General features: G+C 31.3%; 1 protein-coding gene and 1 long non-coding RNA gene across 6 annotated transcripts; both read right to left on the minus strand.

Annotated features, from left to right (window-relative positions):
- Positions 1-126: 126 nt before the first annotated feature.
- LOC107916753 (transcription repressor MYB6) lies at positions 127-1,853 on the minus strand. Its single transcript, XM_016846119.2, has 3 exons — positions 1,343-1,853; positions 1,115-1,244; positions 127-959 (listed from the first exon to the last, which is right to left on the minus strand). The coding sequence occupies exons 1-3, from the start codon at positions 1,566-1,568 to the stop codon at positions 539-541; spliced, it is 777 nt and encodes a 258-aa protein (XP_016701608.2). The 5' UTR covers positions 1,569-1,853; the 3' UTR covers positions 127-538.
- A 1,520-nt stretch (positions 1,854-3,373) lies between these two features.
- LOC107916659 (uncharacterized) lies at positions 3,374-6,847 on the minus strand. 5 transcript variants are annotated; one of them, XR_005921182.1, is made up of 4 exons: positions 6,649-6,793; positions 6,059-6,184; positions 4,258-4,628; positions 3,374-4,177 (listed from the first exon to the last, which is right to left on the minus strand). It is a non-coding gene; the product is annotated as an uncharacterized lncRNA (long non-coding RNA). The 5 variants fall into 5 exon arrangements; XR_005921181.1 differs by having other exon boundaries at positions 4,258-4,632; positions 6,536-6,766; XR_001689550.2 differs by having other exon boundaries at positions 4,258-6,184; positions 6,536-6,781.
- Between the last annotated feature and the right edge of the window lie 7,760 nt (positions 6,848-14,607).

Below are 14,607 nucleotides of genomic sequence, written 5' to 3' on the forward strand. Positions count from 1 at the left end.
ACACGATAGTAATTTATGTTAAATAAATTGATATCATGTTTTTATCATTTTCTTTTGTCATAAAGTGTTTCAGATCGCATTTCTCGTGTTATATTTGCGCATAACTTGTGAAAATCGACAAGTCCATTCCACACATTCATTTTAGCTGATCTGACATTGAAGAATATCTTTACGCATACAAACAGAAAATTAGAGCCTGAAATATCAAAGGTTCAGTTCATGTACGATGAACTCATCATCCTACATCATCTCCACCAAATTAATTGCAGATAAGTTGACTGAAAACCTCCAAACAACTTATCTGCAATTGGTTCATTCATTCAGTTATTTGATCCTAATTCTTAAGTTGAAATCTTTCTTTCTACCAAATTTATACACAATAATACAGTTTTAGCTTATCTTCCTCCTTTCTAATGGACAAGCATATGGTTTCAATCCATCATCCAAAAGAATTTGACAATGGCATGCATGTTGCCTTCGTAAGCCTTTAGGTCTTTTGCACGAATCTCCACATGTGTGAGGCTCTTTTTTTTTTGTCTCATCTAAAAAGAAGAAGGGTAGGGACTGTATATTGTTCTTCTTCATCATTTGTTACAATAGATGCTGTTTTCTGCTGGCTTTCTTCAATAATATTCTTGATAGGACTCGAAGGAAAAGCAATTGTGAGATCAAGGTCCAAGTTGGATACACCAGTGGGCGGTGTTTCGTCTTCGAGATAACTTGCAGCATCTGAGACCCCATCATCATTTTCTGTTGAAAACACTCTAAGCTTACATGCCACATCCATGGAGTTGGTGGTGGTGGGGTTAAGGGGACCAACATGATGAGGATATTGGTTCAACTTATGGTTATTAGGATCGATCCCCATCTTCATTAGCTTTCTCTTTATATGGGAATTCCAATAGTTCTTCACTTCATTATCTGTTCTTCCTGGTAATCTACCAGCTATCAGTGACCACCTAACACCCCAAAACACAAAAAAAAAAAAACATTCAACTCCTAATATTTTTAGACATAGGTATCTCATATGATATTTCAAAAACCCTCTCCATTAGTGCAATGCATTATAGTCTTATCATATGCGTAAACGTTATGTTTTAGAAATGAAACATACCGGTTACCAAGGAGAGCATGGAGTTTGATAATTAAGTCCTCTTCGTCTTGAGCAAAGTTACCACGTTTGATATCTGGTCTTAAGTAATTTATCCATCTCAGCCTGCAACTTTTACCGCAACGGTGCAAACCTGGTGATTTTCATGGTAAAAAAGTCAGTGAAATAAAATTAAGAACCGAAGTAGGGTGTTACAAAAAGAAGAAAAAAAAAAGAATTTCAGAAAAGAACCTGCGGCTTTGGGGAGGGAACGCCAACAGCCTTCACCATGTATACGTATATAATCAATGAGCTTTTGATCTTCTTGCTTGGACCAGGCTCCCTTGTTGGTGCCTTGTTTATCGCAGCAAGGTTTTCTCATCGGAGTTTCAAAATCAAAAGTAAAACTTTCTCTCACTTTCTGTGCAACCAACCACGGGGAAAGAAAATATGAAGAAGGGGACATTGGAAAACACATGGGGGGCGTAGATATAGTAGGGTGTATAGTGGGGATAGGGTGTAGGTTGACTTGGACTGGTGGTTTTAAGGATTTAGGTGGGTCACTATGAAACGGTCTGATGCAAATCACTGGGCAATAGGTATATTGTATATGGATTGGTGCATTAGCATAAAGTGGTTGATTATCAAATAGGCTATAAGCTGAATCTGTTTACCATTCAGTATGCGTCTCTTTCGCACCTACAAAACTTAACGTTTCTCAGGTCATTTGATTTATGTTGTCAGTGGGATGCATTATCCATTTAGCAGTTTTGGAATACAATCATAACATGAATTTTATAAATACTAATTTGACATGACGCTTAAATACATACAAATTCACTATATTACACAAATTGCCATAGTCTATTTCTTTGTTATAAGATTCATGATTTTGTGTCAACTAATGATAAATACCTCATCTGGCTTAATTAAGTCTATATTTACAATACCTTTCAGTCCTTTCCTGCTAACAATTTTATATCTAGGGCCAAATTATAAATTTTTAGAGGGGCTAGAAAAAAAATTTTACCAGTTTTTTTTAATATAAAATTGTAAATTTTAAGTTTAAGTAGTGTTGGGGAACTTGGGTTTCAAATTTTAAAAACAATGTAAATTGTATAATAAAATACATGTAAAGATAACATTTATTGGTTAAATTTATAAATTTATTAGATAGTTGTTAATTTAAATTTCTCAAAATAATTTCTAAAATTGACAAATTGATGTTTGAATAATTTGCAAATATATACTATATATAATTTCCAAATAAAATCCAAATTTCAAATTCCTATTTCCAAATCTATTGTTATAGAATTGGAAAGAAGAGCCAAAGGCCCTTCATAACCCTTCGCTTCGCCTTCGAAAATATAACATATAAAACAAAATACAGCATAATATATAAAGAAAATAATAGGAATATAATATAATATCAAAATATTAAAATTTACAAATTGAAAAAAAAACCCTCACACATGATTATAAGATAATTAGATAAACATAACACAACAAGAAAAAAATAATTAATTATTCTCCTTAAAAAAAATAATTAAACTCCGTGTTTTGATCACATAATTAGAATATTTACTATTTTTATAATTTACCGAAAATAATAACTAAGAGAGATATTTAATTCACTGTTGTTACCATCCATAGCATTAATTACTCTAATGCTTAAAAAAAAGCACGATAATTAAGATTACCAATGATTCACGCTTCAAAGGAATATATTCTTTAGTTCAACAAAATTGTTGATGTAATAAATTGCCTTTTGCCGTTACGAAAGAATCCGTCACCAATTAAATCTTTTCACCATATTTGTTTAGGGAATGAAATAGAGTCGTAATGGAATAGAATTATAATCAATAATGGTTTAATTGAATTGAATGGGATAAAGCTATAAAAGTATTTTTGTGTTTGGTTGAATAGAATATATGTTATAATAGCATAAGGAAAAAATTTTAAATAATCAGAGTAGCAGAATTTTTTTAGGTAGATGATTATTGTTATTGTTCTTAAATTTTAATAAGATTATTATTAAATATAATTTAATAAAAAATAAAAATCTATAATTTAATAACATTCTTAATATAATTATTATTAAATTATGAATTAATAAAAATCATAATATATAATATTAGAAAAATAATATATAACCTACTTTATTATTTTTAAATTGCAATACATATTTAGTGTGCTAAACTATCATTAGCGAAACAAATAATTTAATTATCTTCTAAACTAAAAAGTAAAAGATTAGAAGTAATAAATAACTTGATAATCATATTTTACATCCAAACATAATGATCATACATTAACAAAAAGTTACATGATGCCATTAGCTTACATGTCATAATCTATATGTTAATTTTACATTATCAAAAAGTTAAAACAGTCTGTGGCATTCTATCATATCATTATACCATCCAAATATTACATGTACAAAAGGTTACCAAAACATCACCAACACAACCATGATTTTTAATGAGTACAAATAAATCTTCTCACCCATTCCAATTGTACAGAAGAAGGTAAACTAAAGAAAAAGAGTATTTGCGTTGGATAGCCTAGAATTTTGCTCAACATACGAAAGCGCTTATCCTCAGTTAATCCTTCTATTTCACATAATGTCAAATATAATTTTTGGGCACTTTCTTGAATAAGTATTTCTGACTTCCCTTCAATTAGCATTTCGGAGGCAATGCTCCTACTTAATTCAAGGCCGACAGTTCGTATGTTTTTCCTAATAACGTGGCAGCATCAGTAAGTGAAATAGAAATTTGTTCACTTCCATCAAAAAAAATTTTTTTATTCTTTGAAAATGTGGAATCATCTTAGTTTGGCTTCGATGTTTGTGACTGTGTAGCCGAGACATCCATCTCATCTAAGGAAACATCATCTTCGCATCCATGGTAATTGCTTCCTACTTCAGATTATTTGCAGTAGATACATCCTCAGCATCTATTTCTTCAACAATATCATCAGTTGTTTGAGCATCTTTCTCAGTGGCTCTATCTTTTGCATGTATGGGAAGTAAGTTGGTCATAATAAGGGAAATTGTGACGTCTGAATTGACCAGCTTCTTTATGACTTTGTAAAAAAAAGAAAAAATTCACATTAGATATAAGTTTAGTCAAAATAAGATAATAAAGACGGGAAATAATTCTTACACTTATATATGAGTTCCACACAGCATCTTCAACAACAACCATCTGCCTATATCCGTCCCAATCAAAGTCGCTATTCTATTTTCCTTTGAGCATGTTGTAAATGATTGTCCAATCCTTTTTCAATGTCTTAATCCTCGATTCAGGATTAGGTCTAGCCTTCAGCATAACATGAGGTAAAAAATTTTCTAACATTCTTTCTAGCTTATTTAAATAATCGGTATTGAATCTCACATCTGCATTAAAAGTTTCAACATTGTGCAAGTTGACCATACAGGCAACCAACGCAACATCTTCTTTTGAATTTCATTTCCTTTTTTTGCCTTGAGAATTTTGGGAAGAAGTTGCAGTTGATTATGAAAAGTCCAACATAACTATCTTAAGAAAAAATGCAAAATAAAATTAGAAACCTAAAATGTAAATAAAAGCAGCAGCTCATATTTCTGATTTGTTGGGTCGCACCCATAATATATGGGAAACAAAAATAAATCAACAACAAAGCAAAACTAAACTATGCTTCGATTGCAAGAATAGTTCAACATAGAAAACAATATTGAACAAAGATATTAACATTATCGAATAATAAAAAAATGTAAAAATCTTCAAGCATAGGGTTAAGAAACTGAAGAACTAAAAACCACAAACAAAACATTGAAATATAGAGCTCTAAACTGCAAAATGATAATTTAAAAAGAAAAAAAAACATAACACAATATTGCATTTAGAAAGCAATAAGAAAAGGAGATGAGAGTTGGGCAAGATATCAATTACAAGCCAAAATGAATCATGAAAGCAATTATATGTCTTCATCGAAAAGAAAATATAATCAAATATATAAAAATATAAGATCACACACTTCAATCGAAGTGACCAACCCCAAAATATAAGTTACCATATCATTGCCTTAAAAATTTTAATGGTCTAGTCTTTATTTTTCCAAAAAAAAAATTCAATTTAATAAATCCTACAAATATGGAAACAAGTGCACCAATGTAGTAATTTTGAAGTCATATTTTTCATTTTCTAATTAAGCCTTTAAGGTATGAATTTCATGAAAAAGTTTTACAATAAAATAGAAAAAATAGAAAAAGGTAGAGAATTCAATCAACTAAAGCAAGTCCTTTCTCATTCTATATTATCTTGCAATTGTTAGAAACCATAATATATTGTTGATAAATAAGTCCATCACTTTTAACATTGATTTTTACAGATTTTTCGGAGTCATTTTTGATAAATAAGTCCACTTTTAATTTGTTATTTCCTTATAAGCCCGCACTTGTTTTAAGGAGCCCATTTCATCTGCAGCTTCTATATCCCCTTTTAATGAACTACACAAACAATCGAAACAATTGCATAGTCCATGGAGAAGGCCTATAGAAAGACATGAACTATCCATTGGTGTTATAATTATGCCAATGATAAGCATTCAAGGCAAGCTATTGTATTGCAAACCAAAAGATTTGCTTAAGGATCACAAAAGCAAATCGATTTTCAGTTGTAGTGGAAATCATACCAAAGAAACCAAATTAATCAAATTCGGTATAACACTCCAAGAACCAAAAGAAACATGGAAAACCCCAACAAGAATTAAACATATTGGCAACATTAGAAACCAAATTCCCAAAGTCAATCAAGTATTATGATCCAATTAAAGAGTTGAAAGAATGATAGATTAACCGAGCAAGAATCAAAGAAATTTCAATTAAAGAATCAAAGTCGATCAACATTTCTTCAATCAAAGAACATGAAACCCAGAAAATCAAAATCAAAATCGAAAAACAAAAACATGTTAAGACATACATACCTTGTTAATTTGACAATTAGATGTTGTTTGTTCCATGTTTTATTCTTGTTTTAGGTTGGCGACGATCGATGATTTAAAAAAATGTGAGGAAAATAAAGACAGAGAAGACACCCTACTGATCATTCACTACAAAACAAAAAAAAAACAAAGTTCATCAATTTTTTCATATCAAATCTAACTATAAAATGAATGGAAAACTAATGAAATCCTTTGCAGTTTTATATCGATGGGTCTTGATTCTTTAAGTGAAGATTACATTTATAAAATGGTACCCAAGAAAAGGAAAAGAAACCCAGAAATGAGCTGAGAAAGTTTAAAAAATATGAGAGAAAAGGGGTACAAAAAACAAAAGGTTAAACCAGCATGGCATGGGCTATGGGTTGGTAAACAAGAAATTGAAAAGAAAAGAATAGTCCCCATTTCTTTTTTGTGGTGATGAATAAAAAAACAAGAAATTAAATAAGGGAATTTATTTACCCAGTGAATAAAATGGGTATTGAAGGATGGAAACAAGCATCGGCGAAGGAAGTAATGTGACCTAAGATTCAAACAAAAAATACGAAATACAAATAAAATGAAGAGCAAATTACCCAATAATAGGGGTAAATTTTGTCTCCAACTTTGTTACTCACTGTAACATGAGCATCCAGAGAAAATAAAGACGGCAGATGAAAGGAGTTTTTGTGTTCAAAAGTAGGAGACTATTACGGATGGCACAGAATAGCCAATTCAGAGCCTTACCTACTGAATGGGTATTCAATGCTCACCCGTAATAGAGGCCCACGTGGAATGAGGATTCGCCAGTAAAAAATTGAAGCAAACAAAATAAATTTTGTTTAGAATTGAATAAGCCATGAGCCGAATTCCCGTTCTCCCAACCAAACATGGTGTTAGGGTTTAACTACATTTTATTTTTAATTTACCTTTTTAATTTTAATTTTTTTTTAAAATAAGGATGAGGTATAAATAGATAAAATATAAAAGTTATATTTGGTTGGTGTTTTGGAGATTGAAAATATTATGGAATGAAAAATAAATAAAAGTAAGGCGTCTAAATAAATGTGATTAATTTTTTGTTATTGTTGGGATAAGCAATCACAAACTCTTACTATCAATGATAAAATAATATGTAAAATACCAAAAAAAGATATATTCATCCTATTTTCAAGACATGAGATCAATGTGTGGCATAGAGTGCATGATAGCTGTAAGGCCTAATATTTGCCCGGCCCAATAGATAATAAAAAAACCAAACATCACAATTTGTTAAACAACCCAATTAACCTAGCCCAGACACTAAACCCAATTAGCCTAAACCTAAGCCCAATACCCTGGCCCAACACCAGAACACACGGCATCAGGAAACCTTAGCAACAGCCCCCTCCCAGCGCCACAGCAGCCTCACAACACATCGCCTTCGGCCCTCCCCTCGCACGTGCTGGCCTTCGTATCCGCCACGTCTACAGCTCCGTACCCATACCTGCAAAGGACAAGCAAACGCAGCAGAGACAAAGAAAAGCAAAAAACATTGTATTTTGGGGATTTGATTTTTATTTTTTCTTTTTCTTTGTTCGGCTATAAAAGAGCCTTTCAAAAAAACCTATAAAAAAAAGAGGTGAGAAAACAAGGATATTGTATCAAAATTTTGAAAAGCAATAGAAAAATAGTTTCTAAAGGTGATTTCTTTTGAGCTTTTTTTCTTTTTTAGAGCATCGTTTCAGATATATTTTTAATAATAATAAATAGAAGAGAAAGAAAGGAAGTGAGAGGCTTACCTGGTCTCCGTTCACTCCGTCGTAATCGGGGTCGGACAAGGATGAGGGTCCCCTGAGCAGTCGATCCGTAGATGCGGCGAGGGGGGTCATCTCTGTTAGTTCTTTTCCTTTTCTTTTTAAAAAAGGAAGGAGTCTGCTTAGGCTAGGGTTTATTTTAGCTTTTAAATGGTGAAAAACAGCGTCGTTTGAGACCGAGTTTGATGGTCTCAAAACGACGTCGTGAGGGGTTGGTATTTGTGCGGTGACCCGACCCGGGAGAAGGATCCGCACATTTTGTTTGACGGTCTATTTCCTCGCACAATCCCTCTACTTTTCAAGCGCGCTTCAATTCAATCCTCTTATTTCTTTTTAAATTTAATCTCTCATTTTATTATTGTTTCATTTTAATCCATATTAAAGCGCTGCGTTTTGGGCAAGGGATTATTTCCCTTTTTGGTCCCTAATATTACGCGCGTGTTTTAATACAACCTTTGGATATTTCAAATTTCATTTTTTGTCTTTAAATTTGGTTTTACTTTCGATTTAGTCCCCCTTTTGCCCTTTTTTATTATTATTAAATTATTTTTATTACCCTGGTTATCATCATTATTATTAGTATTATTATTTATATTAGTTTATATATTTATCTACATATTTTTTATGTATATACTTTATTATATAATTTTAGGTGTTAAAATTTATATACGATATTATTTTATACATATATACAATTTATATTAAACCATTTTGATTATATACATGTATATATAACATAGTATTGATTATACATTGTATATTTTTATTTATTCATACATACATTTTTTAAAAACAAAAAAAACCTACTTTAATATATTTTGCTTATTTCAACTTTGTATATTATTAGGTATATATTGTCATTTATATCATTATTAAAATTTTCCTTCCATATGTATTATTTATTTAAATTAATAAATGTATATGATTTAATGCATTTTGATTTTTTTTATATAGTGTTTATTTTGAATGCTGATATTGGTATTGGCATAATTGAGGCTATTGTTACTATGTTTGTTTGTGTTTATCTATTGATTGTTTGTATTCATTGGTGTATATTTAAATTTACGAATAATCAATTCGCGTTGTACATTATCATTCTATTGCATTTTATTTACTTAAAAGGTTACGTTTCATATCATTTAAAAATCGAAAGCATTTTTATTCAAAAAGCCTTCAAAATAACGTGACACTCGAAATTTAGGATCCTCGAAAAGATTGTGTCCTAACTTACTGGATTTCAATCTTCCTCGCTGTATCCAAGAAATCGAGTATCCTTTTTTAAAGCATAAATAAAAAGCTTATGCTCGGGAATTCGATACGTCGTGTCCTAACGCATTGGATATGATGTGTTGTTTTCTCGAGACGAGGATTCTTCTAATACACAATAATAAGGGCAATATTCAATGCTCGGAATTTTGAGAAATTGTGCCCTAACGTATTGGGTTTCGATTTTTCATCTGAATTAAGCAATCGAATAACCTTCTTTAAACACATGATTCTCTTAAAAAAGGAGACAAATTAATTTCGAAGATTGAATTGTTGCACCCTAACTCACTGAGTGTGGCAATTTATTTCTGCGAAATAAGTGCGACTTACCATTCAATTTAGTTGATTCAAGTTTTCTCACCAAAGGATCGTATTTTAAAATCTTTTCAAAGTTTTGACATTAAGACATCAAATAATTAATTCGGTACCAATCTTGGGCGTACGAGGGGGCTAACCCTTCCTCATGCGTAACCGACTCCCGAATCTATTTTCTCAAAATTTCGTGGACCAAATTAGTTTTTAACGGTGAACCGGTCACACCTTAATAAAAGATCGGTGGCGACTCCCATTTTCATTTTTAAGTCGACAACCAATTATTTTTTTGTTTTTCAAAAAATGGTTTCGACAATAGTTTAGTTGTGTGTGTGTGTGAAATGTATGAGTTGTATTTGAATTGATATGAAAAAACAGTAGAGATTAAATATGCTATATTAATTTTTTTTAAAATGTTACATAAATAAATATATATTGAATTAATTTAAAACTATGTTAAAAGAAAAATACGCTTTTGATTAATTCAATTACCCAATAATTGATGGGATAGATTTTGATTGGATAATTCAACCAAATGCTACACTTAAAAGGATAAAATATTTTTCACAAAAAAAAAAGATAAAATATCTTTTGAAATACAAGGACCTAAGGATTCCAAGAATGTTTGGATAGTTGTGGGGGAGATTGAGAATAAGGGGCAACACTTTACGTGGACGAATAACAGAACGGGAGAAGAGGTAGTTTGAGAATTACTAGATTGGGGATTTATTAATAATATGAAGAATGTTAAAAAATATAACACTCATAAATTTACCTATTACTGTCTTGGATCGTGGTCCAATGTCATTATACACACATTACCATTCGCCATTTGCTTCCCAGTAATGGGTTTAGCAAAGAAGGCTGACAGGGTCTCCGGTCCTCCCTAAAATAGAAAATTTTTTATTTAAGCCTTTTAAAATTTTTAAAATTTTAAATTAAGAAAGGTAAAATTTCACTTTGCTCCCCTGAAAGTGATTAAAAATTTTATTTAATCCTATAAAAATTATAAATATATAAGCTATTAAAATGGTAAAATTGCATTTTTACTATCGTAAAAAATACAATTAAATTTCGGCCCCCCTAAAAAAATTTCTAACTTAGTCATTGTTCCCAGCCTTACCATTTTACAATAATATTGGACACATATCTGCAATGTCAGAGTATTATTGCTTAATCATGGGAAGCTAGACTATTGGGATCATTGGTCTATTTTTTGACATGTAAACTTAAGATTGCAAAGGAAAGTTAAAGACAATGGAATAGAACACATTTTGGCAAAGTAAGAACAAGGCGTCAAGAGTTGGAAGATTAGCTAGTTGCAACTCAATTAAATCTTTGGCATTAACTAAAGACAAGAATACCAAGTTTTTCACGCTACGACTATGAGAAGAGGAGCTTTTAATCATATTTTGCGGATTGTGAACAAGAATAGGATATGGGTAAAGGATTAAATTGCTCTACGTCAATTAGTTGTCAAATATTTTAGAAGATTTATGATGTCCCACACAAATGTACTAAATAGGAAATTAATTCGGTCTTTTGTAGCTTGGAGCTGCCAACTCTATTGTAGCATCAAAAGGTTGTACCAGAGGCTTTTTGTGTGGAAGCAAAGGTAAAAGATGTTGTATTTCATATTTTTTAACTTAAAGCTCCAAGTATTGATGGTAAACCAATAATCTTTTATAAAAAATATACTGGGATATTGTTAGACCACTTACAATCTAGACATGCTTAGGTTTTTTAATTTTGAGATTCTTACTAAAAGAGTTGAATAGGATTGTGATAAGTTTAATTCCTAAAGGACATCAATAGAAATTTGTCTCTAACTTTAGGTTAGTTTATTGAATGTTGCATATAAAATTTGTGCCAATGTATTAGTTAATCAACTCAATTTGGTTATGAGAGATATGCTAGCATCGTTTTAAAATGTTTTTATCTCGGGAAAAAATATTATGGATAATATTATATTAGGGAATGAGTTGCTACCAACAATTTTCGGAAACAAACAACGCAAACGTATATTGGATGCTTTGAAAGTTGATATGTGTAAAGGTTATGATACGGTAAGCTAGGATTCGTAGCTATGTGTGTTGGAACACATATGGGCTTTAATGAAAAATCAAGGAAACTAACTCATTACTGTGTAAACACATTTTCCTATCAGGTTTTGTTAAATGGTAATCCTATAGAATCATTCCAACCAAATCATGGTTTACACCAAGGTGATCCTCTATCCTCATATATTTTTATTCTGTGTCAAAATATATTGCCTCACATGTTGATACATTTTAAAGAAGGGAATGAAATCTAAGGTGTTAGGATCAATAAACAATATAGTCTCATCTCACATTTCTTGTTTGCTAATGACTACTACTTTTTATTTACTCCTACGTGAATTCGTGTCGGATGATCATATACTTAATAGAAAAGGTTACCAACTATTAGGACTAGCAACTAATCATAAGAAGTTAAAGTTGTTCTTAAGCTAGTCGGGCAAGAAAAATAAGAAGTGGTGGTTTTTTAATATATTGGGTGTGCAAACAATGGCTCGACCAAGTAAGTAGTTGGGACTTCAACTTGGGTGTTTGAATCGGAAAAGAAATTGGGACTTCAGCTAGGGTGTTTAAACCGGAAAAGAAAATAAAGCAAGAATTAGTTGGATGGAAAGCTAAGCACTTAAACTAGGCACTTATTGCAATGAAATAGGGTTAAATTAATCCAATCAGTTAGAACATTAATCCCTTATATTATTTTTCATGTGTCAAGGCACCTAAAGGTATAATGGAGGAAATTGACAGAATCATGCATGATTTCTACTGAGTTCTTGATGAAAGCAAATGGAAACTTTATATGTGTTGTAACACCCCATACTTAACCCAATTGCTGGGTCTGAGCTACGAGATGCTACAACCATTAAACAACATTTGATCAATCAACACGTATATAACTAATATTTACATTCATAATATGTTATACAATAATTTTTGGAACCCACACAAGCTTACGAAAGCTCTATTACTAACTCAAACTTGAATTAGGATGAAATTGTAAAGTTCAAAACTGATCGCTTCTGCCACCTGTGTGTGAACACCGAGTGGTGAATCAACACTAAACAATCTACTATAATGCGGTATCTGCAAGTGTGACAGGTCAATTATAATATTTGTAATGTTCAATGGAACACCCAAGTATTCTAAGGATCGAACCCACAAGAGTCAGGGATTAAGTGATCCGTAAAAAATTGGCATGCAATTAAGGAGTCTAGATAACTACTCACTAAGTGTCATATTACGGAAGAACATAATTGAGGTTAATTGTGCTAACTAATTACCTAAAATAGAAAATAACTAAATTGTAAAAGAAGAAAAATTACGAAATCAACAGCTCAATAACAGACAGTAGTTGGTTGACTTCTATGTTGTTAATTAACCTTCGGATTAGGGATCTAAATCACTTGCATTCTTAAATTGGCTTAATTTTACCTCTCAGTCTCAATTTTACCAAGTTAGAAAAATTAGTTTGGTATATCTCTCGACCTTACTAAACTAATTCAAGACTATCAAATTGGTGCTCAATGAGATCTCCTCTTGTTCTCACTCATCTAAATTTTCCCTTAGGGGCATCAATCTTAAGTTTTGAAGTCTATTTAATTTGGCCCAGATTTTACGATTTAGTCCCTAAACCAAAAATCAACTAAACAATATTTTCATTAACCAACCACCTAAGATTTAGCTACTCATGTTCATTTCTAAACATATAAACAACCAATATTCAAGAAATTTATGCATCAAAGTAAACTTAAAGAGAAGTTGAGAAGAAAAACTTAAGCTTTCTTGCAAAAGCTTCAAGAAAACAATAATGGTAGCAAGTAAAAGCATAAAAGATAATATTTTTATCAGGTACAATAAAATAAGGTTGAGTTATATGAAAGATAAAGATTAAAGTGCAAATACAAAAAAAGTTTAGGGTATTAAATAGCAATTAGCATCAAGTTACAGTAAACTTAACTAACTAACTAACTAACTATTTAACCAAAAACCAAAAAAGTTAAAGTTTAAACCCTAAAAAGATAAAGAAAGTAACTAAAGTCTAAGTTAAAAAGATGATAAAAGTTTAAGAATGTGAAAAAAAGTGTAAAAAGTGTGTTTACTCTCCAGCCATAGCTAACTTTTCAGTTTATTACAACCCAATTTTTTGTAACCAAAATGCCTTTCAATGTCTAATTTTGATTGGTGTTGAGGTTGGACAAAGACTACCCCTACAATAATATTTCACCTCCGCTCGGTAGAGATATCGCGATACCCAGGCTTCAGTATCGCAATAACCACGACAGTCTTGAAAATGAAGGTCTCTGGGTGTCTCGGTATCGCGATACCCATGACTGGTATCGTGATGCTGTTGGGAAATGTGCACATATTGTAGTAAACATGTAACTGTTTTCTATGTATTTGAATGATGAGTAAATAAATTTCATATTTTACTGTTATGTCTTTTGTATTTTTGTCTTTCACATTTTGCATGCATAGTGAAATTGTGACAAACAAATATTAGCTCATTAATTATCTAAGTTCAAATTGATGATAAGTGGCATTGTAAGAATGTTTACATTGCGAGAAAGACAACTTACTTTAGTAGATAATCTAAAAGAGTCTGTTATCATGTAAATGAATCAAAGTCAGCATTTGGTTCAAATGCTGAGAAGGATTATTATGTCGTCTATAATTCCAATTGAGAAGATGACTAGTCTTGGCTATCGGAGCAGCTGACTCCACAGATAGAGACATAGATGTATTCATTGGCAGAATAATACATTGGATTGAACCCAAGATGAATTAATTCTGAATTCGTTTATGAATTAATTCACTTGTGACATTCATGGTGTGATTTACCTAAACCTGCATTAGTCACTGACCATGCGTATGTAACTCATGCGCTTTAATATAAGTGAAGACTTATGCTCTAAAGATGACTGATTCGATAGACGGTATGTTAGGTACATGACTTGTGCATGGCATGGTTTTACTAGCAACAATGGAATTCATAGCTCAATTAAAAAGTTAATGATATCCTCTCATTGGCATTGTGTGGATTGATAAATATGGAACATGGCCATGGGTTGCTTGTTCTTGAACTAGAAATTTATCACAGTCATTTTTTGACAGTTATCATATTAATCAT

Source organism: Gossypium hirsutum, chromosome D11 (genome assembly GCF_007990345.1).
Source record: "Gossypium hirsutum isolate 1008001.06 chromosome D11, Gossypium_hirsutum_v2.1, whole genome shotgun sequence".
Taxonomy (NCBI): domain Eukaryota; kingdom Viridiplantae; phylum Streptophyta; class Magnoliopsida; order Malvales; family Malvaceae; genus Gossypium; species Gossypium hirsutum.